At 35.5% G+C, this 21,114-nt stretch overlaps 1 protein-coding gene across 4 annotated transcripts; it reads left to right on the top strand.

The window, feature by feature from the left end:
• The first annotated feature begins 6,894 nt into the window (after positions 1-6,894).
• Positions 6,895-19,883, top strand: LOC142336342 (quinone oxidoreductase PIG3-like). Of its 4 annotated transcripts, none has more exons than XM_075385104.1 (3): positions 6,895-6,997; positions 7,332-7,993; positions 19,280-19,883. In XM_075385104.1, exons 2-3 carry the CDS (start codon positions 7,418-7,420, stop codon positions 19,736-19,738), a joined length of 1,035 nt encoding a protein of 344 aa, XP_075241219.1. In that variant the 5' UTR covers positions 6,895-6,997; positions 7,332-7,417; the 3' UTR covers positions 19,739-19,883. The 4 variants fall into 4 exon arrangements, with proteins under 4 accessions (XP_075241219.1, XP_075241216.1, XP_075241217.1 ...); XM_075385101.1 differs by having other exon boundaries at positions 6,901-7,135; positions 7,346-7,993; XM_075385102.1 differs by having other exon boundaries at positions 6,907-7,139; positions 7,330-7,993.
• The last annotated feature ends 1,231 nt before the right edge of the window (positions 19,884-21,114 follow it).

The following is a 21,114-nucleotide window of genomic DNA, read 5'->3' as shown; positions in this document are numbered from 1 at the left end:
ATTTATTCTGTCGTTTCACACTTTGTGGCTCCCGTTTAATTTGCAAGTGATGAAGGAATATAAGTTGTCCTTTGTGCACTTGTCATGCTATGAGCTGCAAAAACGTCAGAATGAAGTTCGTCTACAAAGACACATACTTCATTGATATTTATCTTTTTAGTGCTTGAAAAACCTATTTAACTTCAGGTTAAAGCCGCCAAACAAAAGTTCTACGGAATCGAATTATTTTTTCGGGCTTATTTTTCTCCATCAAACCTTAAAGCGAATATCATTTGAAGAGTCGGAAAAACTTGTAAGCGTGCGGGGGACATTTAGTTCTGTTTATACATGATCATATTTTCTTTTTATTGTTCCCACCCCTCTTGAGTGGGGAACTATTTACTAAAATGGTTTTTTTTGTTCAGTCAATTTTGACCAATCGATATGTTATTCATCGGAGAGAGTTGTGAGTGGTATTATTGGAAAGCTCGTCCAGCGTAGAATATGGAATTAAAAAGATTTTTTTCTGAATTTTGTTTTCTAGAGCGAGTGATCGCAGTTTTAATTTTTGTGGATATTACACGAATTTGCGCTATTTTTATTCACATTTTCAGGAATTTTTGCCTAAAATTTCGTCAATTTTGCTGATTTATGAAAAGTTGTTAACAATAATGTTAATGATTTTATTTTCAGAGACAAAAAGTTATTGAATATATTGATTTAATTTTGTGTCAAATTTTGGCTAAATATTTCAAAATTCAGCATTTTTCACTCTGATTAAATTTGCCGGAGGTACGCACCCAAAAACCACGGACAATGTTTGTAAACTCCCAAAGGGGGCTAGTCCTAATTTCACTTCCATTGAGAGTTCTGTAATTACAATTTGGCCTATTTTTGCTCGTTGGTTATCAAAAACGCAGCATTTATTTTTGGTTTTTTAACTAACAAATTATCTATATCGATGACCTTCGAAACAGTTAAGTGATCTTAATGGACGTAATACCAAGGCAAAACCATCAATAACAGGCTAGTTTTTGTCGAATCTTGGAATGTTGCAATCCAAATGATCGAAGCAATCAGCCACAACGTGTAGCCAAGCGCGAACAAATGTTCAAATCAATAAAAAGTAACAGACTTCTAGTTAGTGAGATTGAGTTACATGGTGACGAAAATTAAAGCAAAAAGAAGAGTTGAAAAAAAAAATCTTTTAAACTTTATTTGAAAGTCATTTAAACAAACAGCTATAAACTGAAATCTTTAACAAGGTTGAGTTATACGTCCTTTGGAAGCAATTGAGACTTATCGTTATCAGGTATATTGCGTACAACAAAAAGAAAGACAAGCCTAGGCAAAAACAAAAAAAAGGTTCACACAAATTTGCGCGATAACCGTCTCAGCCAAAAAAGCATAAGAAAGATACGCCTTTTTCCAATTCTGTGCATTTCCCCTTGTTTACCTTTCTTCAATGATAATTCGACAAGGAAACAAAATGAACTCCTAAAATATTCAATTATGCTCAAAAATTAAAAAAGAATGAAAACGCGTAGTACAAAGAAACCATTAGTTGAATATAAAACAGTTACCGACATAAGTTTATTACTCACAGGCAATTGGTTTCTGCTTGTTTTTACTGAGACTGCGCCCGAAGTTGAGAGAAATAAGATAGAATATTGGCAAAGTTCAAAAGCTTACATCTATTTTCTTAAAACAAATATATTCAAGGTCATAAGACATTAGATAACAACTGAAAGAATTGTCTAGGTTCATCTATACCTTCTTAAGTTCTAACTGGATCTTTGATTGGGGACACTAAGTGATTGGGCTGCACAAAGTATAACAAATGAAAGCAAAACTCAAGAAGTCCATAAAAATTTTACGAAAACGATTGGTCGGAGCCATAAAAACAGTAAGTTTAACTCTGAAACCTTACTATAATCTCGTCGGGCCTTGTTTATTGTAGATAGTATTTTTCAATAATTGAGCCCTGATTTGAAGTTCTTGTCAGTAATTTACATAAAAATTTACAAAGCGGAAATATTTAAAAAAAATATCGCGTCTCATTAACATCTAAAAATTTTTTTTATTGGACGGATCCATATTGAGATCTAGATCAGATATTGCTTTGCGTCTAACAAAACGCTCAATTGTTTAAACGCTTGCAAAGTAAATCATTTTTTAAAAGTTTTTCAGTTCTTCAAAAATAAAAAATTCAATTTGTATAATGGTCGAGTTTAAATTCGCAAAAAACTTTTGTTTTCAGAAAACTCTTAAAGCATGCGGAAGAATTCAATAAGCTATTTTTAAGCTTAAGGAGAATATTGCCGCAGTTTTAAGCTGTCTACTTCCCGCAATTTTAAGCAAATTGGCTAAAAAAGCAAATTGGGTCCTATTTTTGACGAAAAAATTCACCAATATTTTCTGAAAACAAATATATTCGAAGTCATAACAGACATTATATATAATATTGCCGCAGTTTTAAGCTGTCTACTTCCCGCAATTTTAAGCAAATTGGTTAAAAAAGCAAATTGGGTCCTATTTTTGACGAAAAAATTCACCGATATTTTCTGAAAACAAATATATTCAAAGTCATAACAGACATTACATAACAACTGAAAGAATTGTCTAGGTTCATTCATACCTTCCAAAGATCTAACTGGATCTGTGATTGGGGATACTCTGTGATTGGGCTACACAAGTATAACAAATGAAAGCAAAACTCAGGAAGTTATGAAAACAATTGGTCGGAGCCATAAAAACTAAGCGTAACTCTGAAACCGTACTATAAATTCGTCGTGCTTGGTTTACTGTAAATGGTATCTTTCAATAATTGAGCCCTGGTTTGAAATTTTTTTCAAAAATTCACATAAAAAGTTACATAGCGGAAATATTTTTAAAAATTTGCGTCCCATTAAAATCAAAATTTTTTATCGTACGGATCCTTGGTGAGATCAATATCAGCCCAGATATTTCTTTGCGTCTAACAAAACGCTCACATGTTCAAATGCTTGCGTAATAGATCAATTTTTAAAAATTTTTTAGTTCTTCAAAAATAAATAATGCATTTTGTATAATGTTCGAGTTTAAATTTGCAAAAAACTGTCAAAATTTTAATTCCAGAAGAGTCTTAAAGCCGGCGGAAGATTTCAACGCGCTCTTTTTTAAGCTAGAATAAGGAATTTTTTTGAGGAGAATGTGGCCGCAGTTTTTAGCTGTCTACTTTAAGCAATATTAAGCAAATGGGCTAAAAAAGCATATTTGGTCCCATTTTTGACGAAAAATTTCACCGATAATCTTTTAAAATAAATATATTCAAAGTCATAAGACATTAGATGACAACTGAATGAATTATCTGGATTCATTTGTCCCTCTTAAAGATCTAACTAGATCTTTGATTGGGGACACTAAGTTATTGGGCTACACAAAATATAACAAATGAAAGCAAAACTCAAGAAGTCCTTTAAAATTTTACGAAAAGAATTGGTCGGAGCCATAAAAACCATAAGCTTAACTCTGAAACCGTAATATAATCTTGTTGGGCCTCTTTTTTTTGTAAGTGGTATCTCTCAATAATTGAGCCCTGATTTGAAATTCTTGGCAGTATTTTGCATAAAAAATTACATAGCGGAATTATTTAAAAGAAATTCGCGTCCTGTTAAACTCCAAACAAAATTTTTATCGTACGGATCCGTGGTGAGATCAAGATCAGCCCGGATATTGCTTCGCGTCTAACAAAGCGCTCAATTGCTCAAATGCTTGCGAATGAGATCAATTTTTAAAAATTTTTTAGTTCTTCAAAAATAAATAATGGATTTTGTATATTGGTCGAGTTTAAATTTGCAAATTTAAGTCTCTTAAAGCCAGCGGAAGAATTCAACAGGCTCTTTTTAAAGCTTAAGGAGAAAATGGCCGCAGTTTTAAGCTGTCTCCTTAATCAATATTAAGCAATTTTATGTTTCAAGCAATATTAAGAAAATGGGCTAAGAATGCAAGTTTGGTCCCGTTTTTGACGAGAAAGTTCAACGGTAATTTCTTATAATAAATATATCCGAAGTCATAAGACATTAGATAACAACCGAAAGAATTGTCTAGGTTCATTTGCACCTTCTAAAGATCTAAATAGATCTTTGATTGGGGACACTAAGTGATTGGGCTACACAGAGTATAACAAATGAACGCAAAACTCAAGAAGTCAATAAAAATTTTACGAAAACAATTGGTCGCAGCTATAAAAACCGTAAGCTTAACTCTGAAACCGTAGTATACTCTCGTCGGGCCTTGTTTATTGTAAATAATATCTTTCATTAATTGAGCCCTGATTTGAAATTCTTGTCAGTAATTTACATAAAAGGCATTTACATTTCGGAAATATTTTGGAAAAAAAGAGGTCGTGCCCCATTAAATTCTTAAAAAATTTATATACTGTCAGCATCCATGGTGAGATCAATATCAGCGCAGATATAACAAAACGCTCATTTTCTGAAATGGTCGGTTGTGAAATAGGTCAATTATTAGAGAAACTTTTTCAGTTTATCAAAAGTAAATAATGCATTTTGTATAATGGTCGAGTTTAAATATGGAAAAAACTGTCAAAATTTTAATTCCAGAAGAGTCTTAAAGCCGGCGGAAGATTTCAACGCGCTCTTTTTTAAGCTAGAATAAGGAATTTTTTTGGGGAGAATATGGCCGCAGTTTTTAGCTGTCTACTTTAAGCAATATTAAGCAAATGGGCTAAAAAAAGCATATTTGGTCCCATTTTTGACGAAAAATTTCACCGATAATCTTTTAAAATAAATATATTCAAAGTCATAAGATATTAGATAACAACTGAATGAATTATCTGGATTCATTTGTCCCTCCTAAAGATCTAACTAGATCTTTGATTGGGGACACTAAGTTATTGGGCTACACAAAATATAACAAATGAAAGCAAAACTCAAGAAGTCCTTGAAAATTTTACGAAATGAATTGGTCGGAGCTATAAAAACCGTAAGCTTAACTCTGAAACCGTAGTATAGTCTCGTCGGGACTGGTTTATTGTAAATAATATCTTTCATTAATTGAGCCCTGATTTGAAATTCTTGTCAGTAGTTTACATAAAAGGCATTTACATTTCGGAAATATTTTGGAAAAAAAGAGGTCGTGCCCCATTAAATTCTTAAAAAATTTATATACTGTCAGCATCCATGGTGAGATCAATATCAGCGCAGATATAACAAAACACTCATTTTCTGAAATGGTCGGCTGTGAAATAGGTCAATTATTACAGAAACTTTTTCAGTTTATCAAAAGTAAATAATGCATTTTGTATAATGGTCGAGTTTAAATATGCAAAAAACTGTCAAAATTTTAATTCCAGAAGAGTCTTAAAGCCGGCGGAAGATTTCAACGCGCTCGTTTTTAAGCTAGAATAAGGAATTTTTTGAGGAGAATATGGCCGCAGTTTTTAGCTGTCTACTTTAAGCAATATTAAGCAAATGTGCTAAAAAAGCAAATTGGGTGACGAGTAAAATCACCGATTTTTTTCTGAAAACAAATATATTCAAATTCATAACAGACATTAGATAACAACTGAAAGAAGTGTCTAGGTTCATTCATACCTTCCAAAGATCTAACTGGATCTTTGATTGGGGACACTATGTGATTGGTCTACACAAAATATAACAAATGAAAGCAAAACTCAAGAAATCCATTAGAAATTTTACGAAAATATTTGGTCGGAGCTATAAAAACCATAAGCCTAACTATGAAACCATAATATAATCTTGTCGGGCCTTGTTTATTGTAAATAGTATCTTTCATTAATTGAGCTCTGATTTGAAATTCTTGTCAGTAATTTACATAAAAAATTACAAAGCAGAAATATTTTAAAAAAATCGCGTCCCAATAAAATCTAAAGACATTTTTTGTACGGATCCATGATGAGATCGAAATCAGCCCAGCTATTGCTTTGCGTCTAACAAAACGCTCAATTTTTCAAATGCTTGCAAAGTATATCATTTTTTAAAAAATTTTAAGTTCTTCAAAACTAAATAATGGATTTTGTATATTGGTCGAGTTTAAATTTGCAAAAAAACTGGAAGTCTCTTAAAGGCAGCGGGAGTATAGCCAGCTTTTTTGAGCTTAAAAAGAATATGGCCAGAGTTTTAATGCGTCTACTTCTAGCAAATTTAAAGCAAGTGGTCTAAAAAAGCAATTTTGGTCTCATTTTTGTCGAAAAAAGTTTGAATTTCGAAAAAACCCTCCTCTATCTTAAGAGAAGAAATAAATCAATAATACTACAGTTAACAATTTTAACATATTTTAGCAAAATTGCCGAAAGTTTGGTCAAAATTACCAAAAATGTGAATAAAAACAGCTGAATTACGTCTATTGTACACAAAATTTTAGACCTCGTTAACTCCCTATAAAAAGCGAAAATTGATAAAATCTTTCAATTCTATATTCTACGCTAGACGGGCTTTCTAATGATACCACTCACAAATCTCACTATGATTATATCGATCGGCCAAAATTGTCTGAACAAAAAAACCCCATTTGAGTATATAGTTCCTCCCCCACTAAAGTGGGTCGGAACAAATATAGGCCAATATAGGTCGCGAAGACCAGAAAGTTAGTCAATTTATCCATCATGACATTAATGCTATTGAATTGAATCGTACGTACATCAACGCCGGAGAAACTCGTCTTGCTACTTGGTAGGTTTCGTTAAAATTAATCGATGTAGAAATCCTTAATCAGTTTTTGCCAACTGCAGTTACCTACAATTCTCTTCATTTTATTTGTGTAAAGTTCCTTACGTTGAATTTCATATTGGATTTCTCAGTTTTCTGGATAATTACGCCCAACAAATTGTACACGATATTCTTGTTATTGCGATAGTGACATTCGGGTTAACTTGGAAATAAGACTGATTTCAGATTTTTCTGCTAAATTTACGGACCTTGAATTGAAGATTTGGGTTGAATACAGCAAAATTATCTGGACAATTAAAGTGCACGCTGAGAGTTACAGGAAAAAGGTATACCCAATGACGTCAATATTTTCTTCTAAGTCATTGAATAAATTAGTCAAGGGCGGTGCAAGATTTGGCTTACAGTCACTTAAATGTAGGCAGCACACATGCAAATACTGTACAATATTAAACGATCACCTAAAAGCAAGTTAGATACTTGAAACCAAGCAATTATTATGAGCAATCTGATAGATCAACCGTAGTGTTTTTTATTCGAGTTTTTATTTTTGCTAGTTGAGCTGGCGTCTAAATTAAATGCTCTTTCAACCTTTGTACAAGCTGCTATTAAATATATTTATTTGCGTATTACAATGCGGGTTTCAAATATCTAACTTGAGAGAACTATTTAATCAGCAAAAGCATTTACAAAACGCGCTGCTTTTGAACTCGAGAACTTTTAACAACTCAGCCGAACTTCGAACAAAGATGAAAGTTCCAGAATCGACTAAAATGAAGGCCGTGCTTCTCTCGGCCTTTGGGGGATCTGAGAACCTCTCTTGGGGCGAAACCGATTTACCCTCCGAATTGAAAGACAATCAGATATTGATCCAAGTGGTTGCTGCTGGGCTGAACAGAGCCGACATTTTACAACGTAAAGGATCTTACCCTCCTCCCGCAGGAGCTTCAGAGCTTTTGGGTCTAGAAGTGTCAGGATATGTCGTAAAATCAGGATCAAAGTGTTCCAAATTTAAAATAGGGGATTCTGTCATAGCACTGATGCCGGGCGGTGCTCATGCTGAATATGCTGTCGCTTACGAAGGTCTGACCATGAAACTACCAGAAGGACTGGGTTTCGCACCAGCTGCAGGTATTCCGGAAAATTGGATAACTGCCTTTCAGCTGCTTCACTTTGTACCCAAGGGTTTCGATGAATATTTGAAAGGAAAGGAAGGTGCGAGTGCACTTGTGCACGCAGGTGCTAGTGGGGTAGGAACTGCGTTGATTCAGCTGACAATATTGATGGGATTGAAGTGCTACGTAACTGCTGGCTCCAAAGAAAAGGTAAAATTCTCATCTTTTGCTGCAGTCAACGTCAAATTTTATCGATCTGTAAGGCTCAATTTAGTCTGAGCTTGGAGCCGAATATTACAACTATAGCGATTTGCAAACTATCTGTTATTGAAGAGATGTTAAATATGGACCCAGCAAACAATTTTTTATCAAACAACTGCACATCGTTCTACTCTTAAACCAGCGCAGCGCGCTCGCCAATCGTTTGAGAGCAATTCGGTCGGTTATGTGATAAGTACTCTAGATGAGAAAAATCTACATGGGCAGTGAGTGCATAGTTTATAAATAGTCAATAGTTTTAATTGTGCAGACTACTTGTAATTTTTAATGGAAAATATCCAGGCTTTCTCATTCAGCAAATTCATATACACGTTGGACAAATTTGGAGCAATTTTTAAGCAAGTAGTAGTAGTAGTAGTAGTGCTGGTCTTTCTTTATCCACCCTTTCTGTATACAAAGGTGGGTATGTTGAGCATCAAGGAATGTTCATCTTCCGCCTTAGCCAGGCAATTCAAAATACAAATTCTGACACAACAAGACCAGGAATATCGTCAGATTGGCCGAACCGCATACATCTTGAATAATTGGTTTAAAACGTTGTTAAAAGGATTAAAATCTTCATCACTAACCGTGCTCTTACTGATATCGTTTCACTGTATAATAGAGTTCAGTATGCTTTACAGCACGTCTGAAATCAGAGGCAAGTTCTCGATTATCTCGCGGATTTGGATGGATTCCATCTTTGCTTAGGTGCTTCACAGCCTTAAATTTCTTCAATGTTACAAAGGGGACATTCAGTTCTCGAGCAACATCTCTGTAACAATAGTTCACTCTAGCATATGTTTCCGCTTTCCCTCGTCGACTAATTAGCTCAATTAGCTCATGCAAACGGTAGAACTTCAATTTCTGAATCAGATAGAACATTTCATCCGATGTCTCTACGGGGCCCATCAATCGTTTATTTTTCTTGTCAAATAGATTATTCGTCCCTGCCATCACAATAACTTGGCGTACATTTCTTTCAAAAATTTCTGTAAAGACGCTATTAGAGCACATAGTAGATATACTACCACCTGGACATGAAATTGTAACACTATTTTGAATAAAAACACCAAACACGAGATGATCCCAAAATGCAAGTACGCTTTTGAAATTGTTGTTCATTATCAACAATAATTCGTCGATACGGCTTCGATTTGTCATAAACTAGACAGCCCCTCAAACTGAGGTTTCTTTTGATGGTATCAATTCTGGACCTTCTTCTAGCATCGCAATCCATACTAATTTCTGAAAACAGGCTGTCCGTAACACATTGAAAACAAAAGTGTCTTGACTTCCTTCCTGAATAGTTTATGGTCGCTTATTTCTCTGAGTGTTTAGGGTAGTTTGTTTCATAATTTCGGACCGCGAATGCAAAAAGCTCTATCGCCATATGAATTTTTTGACTGAACTGTGACAGCCTTGAAAGCCTTGCTCTTTTTCTGTACTGGTCAGGTTGAATTTCCACAAGATGATTCAAATAATCCGGCACATGACATTTATGAATAACTTTATTGACAAAAATCAGTACTTTAAAATCAATCCGTTTATCGATAGGAAGCCAATGTAGATGATACATGAAATCTTTGCATGATTCAGACTTTTCAGTGAAAAGATAAACCGACACGCTGCATTCTGTACCCGTTGGAATTTCATAATCTCTGTTTTGGGTACTCCAGATAAAACTGAGTTGCAGTAATCAAGGCGAGATATTATAAGGTTCTGGACCACTAGTTTTCTCGTTTCAATCGTAAGATAATGTCTGATCTTGTACAGTTTGCGAAGCTCATTGTAGCACGAAGCAGTCACTGAGTTTGTGTCTTGTCAAAGAAAGGTGTTGGTCGATCGTTATGCCCAGTGATTTAAAACTGGGCTTCAACGTGAGATTTTCCCCTACTAAATCAAGCTTAGCTAAGTTCAGTTTTTGCTTTCTTGATGAGATTAACATTACTTCAGTCTTATCAGGATTTACTCTTAACTCCGTCTGACCGAAAGCCTGGAACAAAAGACTCAACTTCGTGTCTAGATCCTTTATATCATGTTCCAAAGTTTGTTGCCTCAAAGTCGAAAGAATAAGTGTATCATCTGCATAAACCTGATATCTCAACTGAATTCGCTTCATCAAATCACCAATTGGAGTTACGTACATAGTAAAAAGCAGAGGTCCAATGATCGAACCTTGTGGTACGCCAAAATCAACAATTTCTTCAGCAGAGAGGCAGTTTCCAATTTGTACTTTCTATTTTCGTTTGCTGATGTAAGACATGATCCAACTTTTGCATTTACCTCTGATGTTGAACCGATTTTCTAACACCCAGCCAAAAATGTCATGATGTATTGTATCGAAAGCTGCTGAGAGATCCAAGCCCAAAATCAGTTGTTTTTTGTTTGAATTAAGTTGGAGCAGGATATCATTGAATGTTCTAATTAAGCAAGTTTCCGTAGAGTGGCCAGCTCTATATGCTGACTGTTGCACATCCAAAAGTTTGTAATTTTCAAGATACTCTTCAAGTTGATCAGCTGCTAATCGTTCTAATAATTGAGAAGAATGTATTTGAATAGGCCTATAGCTGCTAGGTAATTCAGTGTCAAGGTGCGGTTTTTTCAGATTTGGCTTTATGACTGCAGTTTTGAAAAAATCAGGAAACGTGCCTCGTTCAAAGCTGCTATTGGCTAGATTCAGAAAATGATCACACCAGGAGACAAAAGTCTGCTTAGCCACACTTGTTGGAACTGGGTCAAGCACGCAGAAACTATTTGATGTATCAATAAGAGCTTCTCTTACATTTTTCAATTCCACTGAATTGAACTGATCAAGAGACATTGTGACGTGATTAAATTCATCAACCAAAAACAAGCTATTCAGGCCATTATCAGTGGAAGTAGGAATTAATTCTCTGATATCCAGTACCTTGTCTCTGAAGAACTTCTGAAATCTGTCAACGCTCATTTTAACTGATCCCCAGTTCCTTGGAACCTTGTGCTCAGTGGGAACACCAAGTAGCCGATTAAAATTTGCAAATTTAACACGCAGGTTGATGTTTTTATTGATGTTTCTGTCAAAGTACATCGATTTCTTCCGTTTAAAAGCTTCTTTATACTTTAAAATAGCTTGCTGGTACGCTAATTTTTTCTCACTTGTTGGGTTCTTTTGGTAGAAACGCTCTGTTCGGCGACGCATCCGTTTCAATGTTTCAAGCTCTGTGTCAAAAAAAGGACAAATGTTTGTTTTTGTGCTGCGCTTTTCAGCGGGTACATTATATTTCAAAGCTTCAACAAAAGTGTCAACGATTAATTCTGCAAGGTCATGTGGGTTTGTGATGTGCTGATTGAGAGCTAACGGTAATTCCAAAGCATTGCTGAAATCTTTCCATTCCACATTTCTCCAAATTTCCTGAACACACTGAGAGGATTTTTGGGATGTTATCTCCGATGTCATCACGAATTTGATTAATTTATGATCAGAGAAACTCAGTTCTTTTGCTAACAATACTGAGACGTTTTCGCAGTTATTTGTAATGATCAGGTCAAGAATATTTCCACTCTCATGAGTCGGCTCTAGAACAATCTGGAAAAGACTTGATTCTCCTAAGAAATTCGTCAATCTGGTGCTATGGGGAAGATTAAAATCACCCATAATAATTACATTTCCTTCCAGTGAAAATGGCAACACTTCGTCATAGAGAAATTTCCAAAAATCAGTAGAGTTAGCAATTGGTGGGCGGTATAGCAAACAAATATTAACAATTTCGTTGGTTTTCAACTGAAACCATGCGTATTCCAAAAACGGATTGCAGCCATGTGAAGTGAGCGTGAAATTTAAGTGTCTCTTATAAACGGCAATGAGTCCACCACCTTTTGCATACGTTCTCGGAAGATTGAAATGATCATAACAGTTTGAACTGGAGTAAAGTTGCTTTATTATCCAATTTTCATCAATGTTCGAGGAGATCCAAGATTCAAAAAGAAAATATCGTATTCATTGATTAGAATTTCATCTTCAAATTGCTCAATTTTATTTCTCACTGAACGTGCATTTAAAAGTGCACACGTAATATTTTTGAGTCAAGATTCATTCGAAAGGTCTTGTGGGAGTGATCTCAACCAGTTCCGAGCATCATCATTCAAAAAGAAACGTCCATGAACCACATTGCTTGGCCAAAAACTGTCTTCCATAATAGTTTCATGAGCCTCTTCGGAGAAAACTAGGTGAAAGCTTTTCATTTTTGAGCCTTCCTTTGTAATTTCTCGCAGGTGGAGTACAGGGGCTCCGCCATCACAACACCAGTTTCTAATCATAGTTTCTGTGCAGTTTGAATTTAGTCTCCCAAGAAAAATGTGTCGCCTAGAAGAAAAATGTGTCGACTCTGCTTCGTTTTGCCTTTGGGGTCGCATTGTTTTCTTTCGCACCTGAAAATCCTCAGTGTTCATTGCATCATCGTCATTCTCGTCATCCGGTTTATGTCTTTTTGAGCTGTTAGTGCTGTTAAAACGACTCCTGAAAGGTTGAAAAGGAGCCTTACTTCGGCCTGCGAGTTCAAAACCGAAAATTCCGTTTTCAGATCTGTTGGTAGGGTTAAAGGAATTGCTTTCATTCTGCGTTGTTTGCTGTACGACCGAGCTATATTTAGGTTTGAGTGCAGTGACCTCTAGTTTCAGCGACCTGATATCTTCTGGGACAGTTTCTAATGCAGCTATTTTTTGTTTCAGCTCCAACACAATATCAGTAAGTGCACCGAGAGAATGCGGTCCACAATCTAGACAGTTCCAGAGCATATGTCCTTTCACAGGCATTCCGAGTCCCACGCATTTTAAATGAGCAACTTTATGACAGGTGGCACAATTTATCTCATCAACTTTCTGTGTTCCCGAGTTGCAAAAAACAAATGTTGTCTTCTCAGCCCACGAGCGGAGAGTCATACTGTTGTCCATATTTGTGAACTTCTGCCCTAGCCGGGCCTTCTGATGTTCACGATTTTTCTGCCCTAACCGGGACTTCTGATTACTCGAGATTTTTTCTGCCCTAACCGGGACTTCAGATGATTCGTGATTTTTCTGCCCTAACCGGGACTTCTTGTTTTTGATAATCGCGTTGATTTGACAGTAACAGAAAGATTTGATAGTTGGAATTCCTTATGAACGCACTTCACATTAACCAGAACTCTAAAATCCCTTTTTCTAAGGCAGTCCAATAATATTTCCGGTTCGTCGCCACTAAGCTAAACTGAAACACTACTTATCAAATAGCAAAGAATTTGCTATTTAATAAGTTTATCACAACAATTAGGCTAATAAGTTTATCACAACAATTAAGCAACCAGGAGACAGTCGTCTTATTTTATTATCAATCAAGGATTGGAATCGTTAAGTCCTATAGTATAAACAAGAAAGATTCGTAATGTGCATTAGCACATTATTTTCCGACCCTTATATCCTCAATATATTTTTAATTGTTCTTGGATGAGAAACAATTATTGTAAACGTGTCTTTTGATGCAAATTTGTCGCTTGACCGTTTTGCGCTTTTCTTCTAGAATAATCGGATCTATTCTGTTTTTTCCCCCCAGTGTTTTTTATGATCCCCAGTTACAAATTATATGTTGTTATATAGCACGTTACTATGTAAAAAAATAGCACGTGCGCCTGGGGTCATAAAAAATTTATGCTCACTAAGCTGGGGGGGGGGGGGGGGGGGGCGAAACAATAGATCCGAATAATCTTTGACTTAAGTGACTTTTTCACGCACTTCTTCTTGCTTTTGAGTGATTTTAATTACTCTCACTCGGAAATAAAATATTTTGTTCAAAGAAAACCGATTGTTAGAGACTCGATGACAAGGCCCTAGTAGCCGAGTTGTTAATACCTCCGTCGAGGTGACGGAATCGGACTCAGGAGGTCGGGGATTGAATCCCACCATCGGTTAATGTTTTTGCAGCCATAAAGAAAAATTTATAAGCGACAGCCCCTGATTTAAATTGCGCCGCCTATCATGAAAGCCATTTTTCCGACGTTCGTGGGTTTATGTTTAATAAGTGACAGTATATCTATATATTAAACATAACTCGAAAATGCTATACCACCATATTTAAGCTGCCAATTTTTGCATGTTTTAAGAGGTCTTAAGCATGCTGTTTTGCAAAAGCGACAAGCAACAGTCGGGTTTGAACTATACCTTAAACCTATACCTTTTACCTAACTATAAAGTATAGTTTCTGAAATCGTTTCGTGGGACTGCTAATATTATTCAAAACAACAATTTTTGTCCGTACCTAAAGTATATGTACAAAATTTGTTACTTAAAACGCAATGTCCTTCAAATAAAATCGCGGGTGTTGCAGTCATGATATAAAGATTTGATTTCACACTCGCTGTCCCACTAATTGTTGAAAGTTATTTGAAACTTTTTGGCCCACTAATTGTTGAAACGACCACAGTTTTTAAAAGAATAGATTTACTTTTTGTCTATTTCGAAGTTTAGTTTTTAACATTATCGCCTCATCTCCAGATTAACAGGTGTTTCTAATGAAAAATCATTTTTTTCGGATCATTAAAACATTAAATCAGTTAAGGAAAAAATGTTTCGTCAAAGATCAATGGTGAGATAAATAAATTCACTTTAGCTAAGCTTTTCAAGTAGTGGGCAATAGCTGCAGTTGTCATAAAAGAAACGCAATAAAAGTAGCCTGACAGAGGGACTGGGAAAAATGGAACAATTATGTGGAATTTTTTCTGTGATCACTTCAAAAACCCGGTCAAAAACTTCAAGAACTGGCCTTTCAACATTGAAGTAAGTTATTGTCAAAAAGTTCAGCATAGTTGACTTCTTGAGGAGGCCGCTATGGGTCTCAAATGATACAATTTTTCGTTGCTATGTGTTTTTTAAGGTTTATAAAGCTGAAAGTAATTTAAATAATGTGGACGCATCGTACAAAAAAGACAACACCAATTCAATCCAAAATCGTTTGATTGATTAAAAGAAGACAAAAGACTAATATGATCCAATTTGCTTGCATTGTAATAAACGACAAAGTACCAATTTAACTCAATAGCAAACAGAAGGCCTGTAATATTCCTGTCATCTATCACTATCGCAGCTATTAACAATGTTTTCAGTTTTGTTCAACTATGGCTAAATTTGCACTTGTGTTAAAAACATGAGAAAAAAATGTGAATAAACTGGATCTTGTGACAACCTTCTTTTTAAGCCTAGAATTTTTGCGACTGTGTCATAGGGCAAAGTTTCAAGCAACCCAATCTCACTTATTTCTTGAAAATGTAAAGTGATGAATTGACAACAATATCAGCAACACATACGAAATTATACAGAATTTTGTGAAAATGCGTAGTGTTAAAGTCACCGCAAACCGAAGACATCAAGTGCAAACATTAAATAAGCTTGTTTTGACTCATGGGCTAACCAATGAGAGCTGCCATTTATAAGTTTGAGTGAGAAGACAACAACAAACAACAAATGGCGACTTATCTCAAATGGAGTTATTTTACAATAACAGATAGCATCAAGTATATAAAAAAAATTATCTGTGCATGAAAACCATTAGCTTCTTAAAAAATGAAACGAAAAACAAGTAAAGTCAAATTGTAGATTTTGAAAAATTCTCGGAAAAATGCTAATTAAATATGAGCAATTTTATTGCTGAAACTGTCTAATTAGACAGTATAGATTTCAGGTGCTTATTATCACATTTTTAATTTGAGGGAAGTGAATTTTCGGCAAATATTTCAAAACTAAATTATTAAAAATGAAAAAATTAAGGAAAATCGGTAAAAAGTGAATAGATATAGTGAAAATCATTCCCATTATCACAAAACTTTGAACCTCTGGAAACTTTGAACCTCAAAATAATTTCCTTTTTTTACACTTAACGGTCCTTCTTAATGATAATACCCACAATACTTCCCCCACTAAGTGAGGTCGGAAAATAATTTAAGCATTTATAAACGCGTTAATAGGGGCCTAAAGTATGTTTACTACATAGAAATTTGTGCAAGCTAGAGATCTTCAAATACAGACACAATTCCAGTAGCCCTGCCAAAAATGTCTTATTTCCAAACGTTTGATAGTTAGAATGTGAATAACAAAATTTCAATATGATAACAAAATTTCAATATAATATGTTTTTAAAAATCATCAAAATTTTATTAACAGAAAAGTGTAAAAGTTAAGACTTTTATCAAAAATTGCACCAGATATTCTTCTTTAGCCCACTATGTTTAAAGTTATCGAAAAGAGAAACCTAAAACTGGTTCTACAATCTGCTCAAATTCGAATGGGGCTAGCCTTACTGTAGTTTCCTCTGAGTGTTCTGGAATTTAAATTTTGACTGATTTTTGATAATTTATGTCAATGATTATCCAAAAGCGTTTCTTTTTGACTTTCTAGCTAAATTATATATTTCGCTAAATTTTGGAACAATTACCTATTTTTATTGGACGAGCGGCAATCGAAAAGATAGTTTTGGTCTAATGGGGGATTTTTACAATCCAAAAATGATTAATATTTTATGAGGCTGTTTTTTATATGTTTTTAATTGCTCTCAAGCGAGCAATTGTATTATTACTGTGGTCATTTTTATGCAATTTTTCTTCTGAACAATTTTGTCTGACCCATTTGATTTACCCTTATCAAAAATGGGATCAACAGGTAGAGCTTGCGGGGCATTAAGTTCTCTTAAAGGACTAAGCCTTACTATACTCAAGATTACGATTCACCAAAATTGTTGTGGAGACAATTTCATGATGTGAAGGGTGGTTTTTAATTTTAAAAGTTTGACCTGACACCTCTTAGTCTCCCCCCTGCCACACACACACAGACACACTCCCATTGTCCACCCTCCTCCACCTGTCGATTTGTACCCCCTCTCATATAGCCTACGCAACCATACCCCAATCGCTTGACCCCAACGCTTGCCCCCAAACACACAAGCACAGACCGGTCAGCGCCCCCCCCCCGCCCCCCAATACAAGCATTCCTGAGCCCCAGCTGGCTACTAGCAAAACCAACCGCTCGCCGGTCGTTAAAGAGCAATTCGCCCGACATTAGTCGGTTTTTTTGTTGATTACAGACCAGAATCATATAAACTTAGAGCTCAATTTTTGAAAGATCCTCTTTTATTTGCAAACGAGGCCAGATAAAAGATACCATAGCTGGAGTGAAAGCCTTATCTTATAGTTTTTATAGTGCCACGACTGTGTAAAAATTTTGAAATTGAGTTCTACCTCTTTTTATTGTTATTTTGTAGTCTTAATATCACTAACAAAATGTCCAATTGGCTTCCTAAGGCGTTTTTGCCTAATCTGTTTATTTTTTTATTGAAAGTTTGATTGCTATGACTTTCAAAATATTTGTTTTAAAAAAAATAGTGGATTTTTGAGCTTTGAAACTTTTCTATCTAATTTTCGTCAACGGGTAGTTTAGTATCAGCAACGAGAAGTAGCATCTTCCAAGTGAATTAAAATATAGTATGGCTTGCGGTCTTGTATTTAATTAATGTCTTTCTTGGCTTGGATACTCAGTTCATAATTTATATTTTTTTTGATTTTTTTGGCCACTTTTGAGGTTCTTTTGTTGTCTTGTCACCTTATCGTATCAATTACCGGTCGATTTTTATATTAATGGCGTTCGCGGAACTTGCAATTGAACACAGTTATTGTTTTTTTAAATAGATTGTTGTTTAATATCTTCTAAGCAATTTATTTGATTTTTGCCACTATTTGTCCTTTTTGTAGGACATGATATATTCTGAATGATTACAGGTCTCCTATGGCTTCCCATAGAGTTATAAATAAATCTATTTAATGGCTCCAATTGACGGATAATGGATGTCATGACTTGAAATTAAATGGTTTGAGCACCATAAACTCTTTTAATACTTTATTTGTTCTTTTTCTTTTCGTTGCCTGGTCTCATTAAGGATAGGCCCAGTTTCTTTTCTAGCGAATTAGATGTTGATTGGTTGAGTTTAGTTTTTATCTGTTTCTATTGTGAATATGTAATTGTTTTTGAGTTTTGGTCGTAATTAATGTTAAATAGCCGCAAAGCGAAAGCTGAGGCCAATATTTGCCTTCTCTTAAGTTTTTTTTATTTCGCCAACAGGATTTTTGTTACAACCACATGACCTCACAGTCAATTCATATCTGCTTTTTGTTCATTCATTTATGCAGTTTCAGTTGAATTGCATGCGTGAAGTCATTTTGTACTCTTAAGTGAGTTTTTTTGTTAACTCGCGTGATTAAATTTTTGATCACACGTGACTTACCTATCCCTCAAAAATGACTTCCTCACTCTGAAATTGAGTTCAAAGAGATAAGGTCAAATGAGTGCTTGTCACACTAATTGAAGGTAACTTGAGGGCGGGCGGCTACTAGAAGCAGCAATAAGTTGAAAAGATTCTTAATATAACATCTCAGCAAAAAAAAATAAGTTGCTTTTTTTGGTATGTTTCTTTTTGAAACTGCAGTTCTACGAATCTATTTCAGAGTTTTTCTGGCAATCTGCCAGCTATGTTGTTGTTATTTGAATTTGTTTGTTTTTCCCCCGTAGTTTCTTTAATGGGGTGTTTGATTGACTTGCTAATAAGGCATCATTTCATCCTCATCGCGGTTTGAGTATAAAGCAATTTTTTCAATAACCGCGAAGCGATAGTTGAGGCTATTTTGGCCTTCTCTTGGTTTTTTATTTATTTCGTCGTCAAGATTGACGTCACAACCACTTCAAATCTGCTTTTTGTTCATTCGTTTATGCAATTTTAACTGAATTGCGTGCGTGACGTCATTTTTTACTCTTAGTGGAGTTAGTTTTTTTGTTCATTAAATTTTTGGTCACACGTGACTTACCTCACTCTTAAAACGACTTCCTCACTCTGCAATTGACTTTTCTTTGCTTTAATTCGAAGACATAAGGTCAAATGAGTGCTTGTCACTCTAATTAAAGGTTATTTAAGAGCAGCAAATAGGAACAGCAATAAGTTATACAGATTCTTAATCAAAATTTAACATCTCAGCCCGAAGCTGTTGCGGCTATTTTCTGGCAATTTGTCAGCTATGTTGTTATATACCAGTTATTTTGGAGCAATATGTAAAGATTTGAAAATTACGAACAGTATGTGAATATTTGAAAGTTTCCTCTCTCCCTCATTTGGTAGACATGTAAGTCAACAATGTGGATGAGAGTGGTGGAAACATTTTGCGAACGCTCATTATCGAGACGTTTTTTGTTTAGATTGACTATTGTTTATCTCTTGGTGCAACTGCGGGTTTCAACTACAAGGATAATACAAGTTGGAGTGACCAATTAGCCGTGCTTGAACCGAACGGAGTTGACATTATTGTCGACTGCGTAGGAGCATCCTATTTCGAACAGAACATGAAAAGTATCAAAACTGACGGATACTATGTACTCTATGGTCTCCTAGGTGGTGCAAAATTAGACGGACAACACATTGGTTGGCTTCTCGGGAAAAGACTTAATATGTTCGGATCCACTTTGCGAACACGAACAGTCGACTACAAAAGTGAAATTATTGCCAGATTTGAAAAAGAGGCTTTGCCTGAATTTGCTAGTGGTCGTCTGCAATCTGTGGTTTATAGAGAAATTGCGGCAGAAAATGCGAAAGAAGCGCATGATTTGATGGAATCAAATGCTACAATGGGAAAAATTGTTCTTGTTGTTCCTCAATAAACCGATTTTTGTAATCAACCTCAAATGTTTTATTTCATTTTTATCAGCTTTAAAAATTTATGACTGACTGTTACTGAATTTAGCTGTTTAAAATAGCGAATTCAAGCCATAATTCTACTCAGGAAAATTTATTGATGGAGAGTTGTTTAAATTTCAAATTCTATAGACCAGGCTGAGAAAAGAGTTACTGTCACTGAACATATTGTTATCCGAAGAAATATGGAACGTGTAGGTTAGTGTTATTCACCATACACTATGGTATCAAAAAGCTACGTACACCTGACGATTTTGTCTAGTCGTCATTACGATTTTTCTAGTCATCTCGAGGTTTTTTAGCTTTCTCGACGGTCAGTGCGTGACCAATTTCTGATTTTTCGAGTAAATATATCGATTTTTTTTACTATTTCTCACTACCATGTTTGAAGATTAGAGTTATAAGCGTGTGTGATCTTTTTAGTTCCAGTAAACAGATATAGTTCTAATTTGCTTCAAGTTTGCATACATTCTAAACAAGTTTCCAATATGAGTGACTTATTTCCAAATGCAGTATTTACTCGTGGATTAGCAGTTTTGCCATTACCCATATCCCTGTTCACAAGTACAATTAAGTGTTTGAATTTGGTCTCAAGTATTTGTTAATTGCTCTCAAACAAAATTTCTAGCAATTATATTAATCCTGTGGTCTTTTTTATCCTGCTTTTTCATCTCGTTGATCTTTCGCTTAACTAATTTTTCGTCTAACCAATTTGACTTTTCTTCAAAAGCAGGATAAAAAACAGCAGGGCATCAAGGGTTCTTAGAGCTTCACGCCTTATCAGTCACGAAGAATGTGATTTTACAAGACTGTTTCCAGGAGACAGTTTCATGGTTTTCAGGGCGAATCTTAATCTTCAAAGTTAGACCCCCTCAGTCACCCCCCACTCATCACTTTTCGTCACCCCGATCTGCTCAACCCCCCCCCCCCCCCCAACAAGCCCCCAGTCCAAACTCCTCCACCTGGTGGTTTGGACCCCCTCTCGTTCAGCCTTCCCAACCTTCCTCCCATCGCTTGGCCCCCCGACTCTGCTCCCCATGTACGCTCACCCCCCCCCCCAATGCTAGCTTCTCTCCCAAGCTGGGCCCTACCGCAGCCAACCCCTTGCCGGCGGTGGGTTGAGAGCAAATGGTCCGGCGTGAGTTTCTTCTGTTTTATAATGTGGGCCATATAATTTTAGGCTAATTAGATTCATAAAATTGTGGAAGCGGGTAACTTATCACCATGTGGAAAATGATTACGAAAAATGGAAAGTGTTAACAAAGTATTGCTTGTTGTTTCCGCAAAACACAAAAAGGACATTGGCCACGTAATAGTTTGCATAATTTTCATATAAGTTTTT

The sequence above is a fragment of the Convolutriloba macropyga genome, chromosome 3 (assembly GCF_964194025.1).
Source record: "Convolutriloba macropyga chromosome 3, txConMacr16.3, whole genome shotgun sequence".
Taxonomy (NCBI): Eukaryota; Metazoa; Xenacoelomorpha; order Acoela; family Convolutidae; genus Convolutriloba; species Convolutriloba macropyga.
Note: the sequence above shows the minus strand (reverse complement) of the source record. Positions and strands in the feature narration are given on the sequence as shown.

What these genes read in the sequence shown, in the direction of transcription:
- LOC142336342 (XM_075385101.1), top strand. Translation starts at nt 7,007, where the DNA reads ATGACGTCAATATTTTCTTCTAAGTCATTGAATAAATTAGTCAAGGGC. An exon ending in TATTAAACGATCACCTAAAA is followed by an intron (nt 7,136 to 7,345) that starts GCAAGTTAGATA and finishes CTATTTAATCAG; the next exon opens with CAAAAGCATTTACAAAACGC. An exon ending in CTGCTGGCTCCAAAGAAAAG is followed by an intron (nt 7,994 to 19,279) that starts GTAAAATTCTCA and finishes TTTTTTGTTTAG; the next exon opens with ATTGACTATTGTTTATCTCT.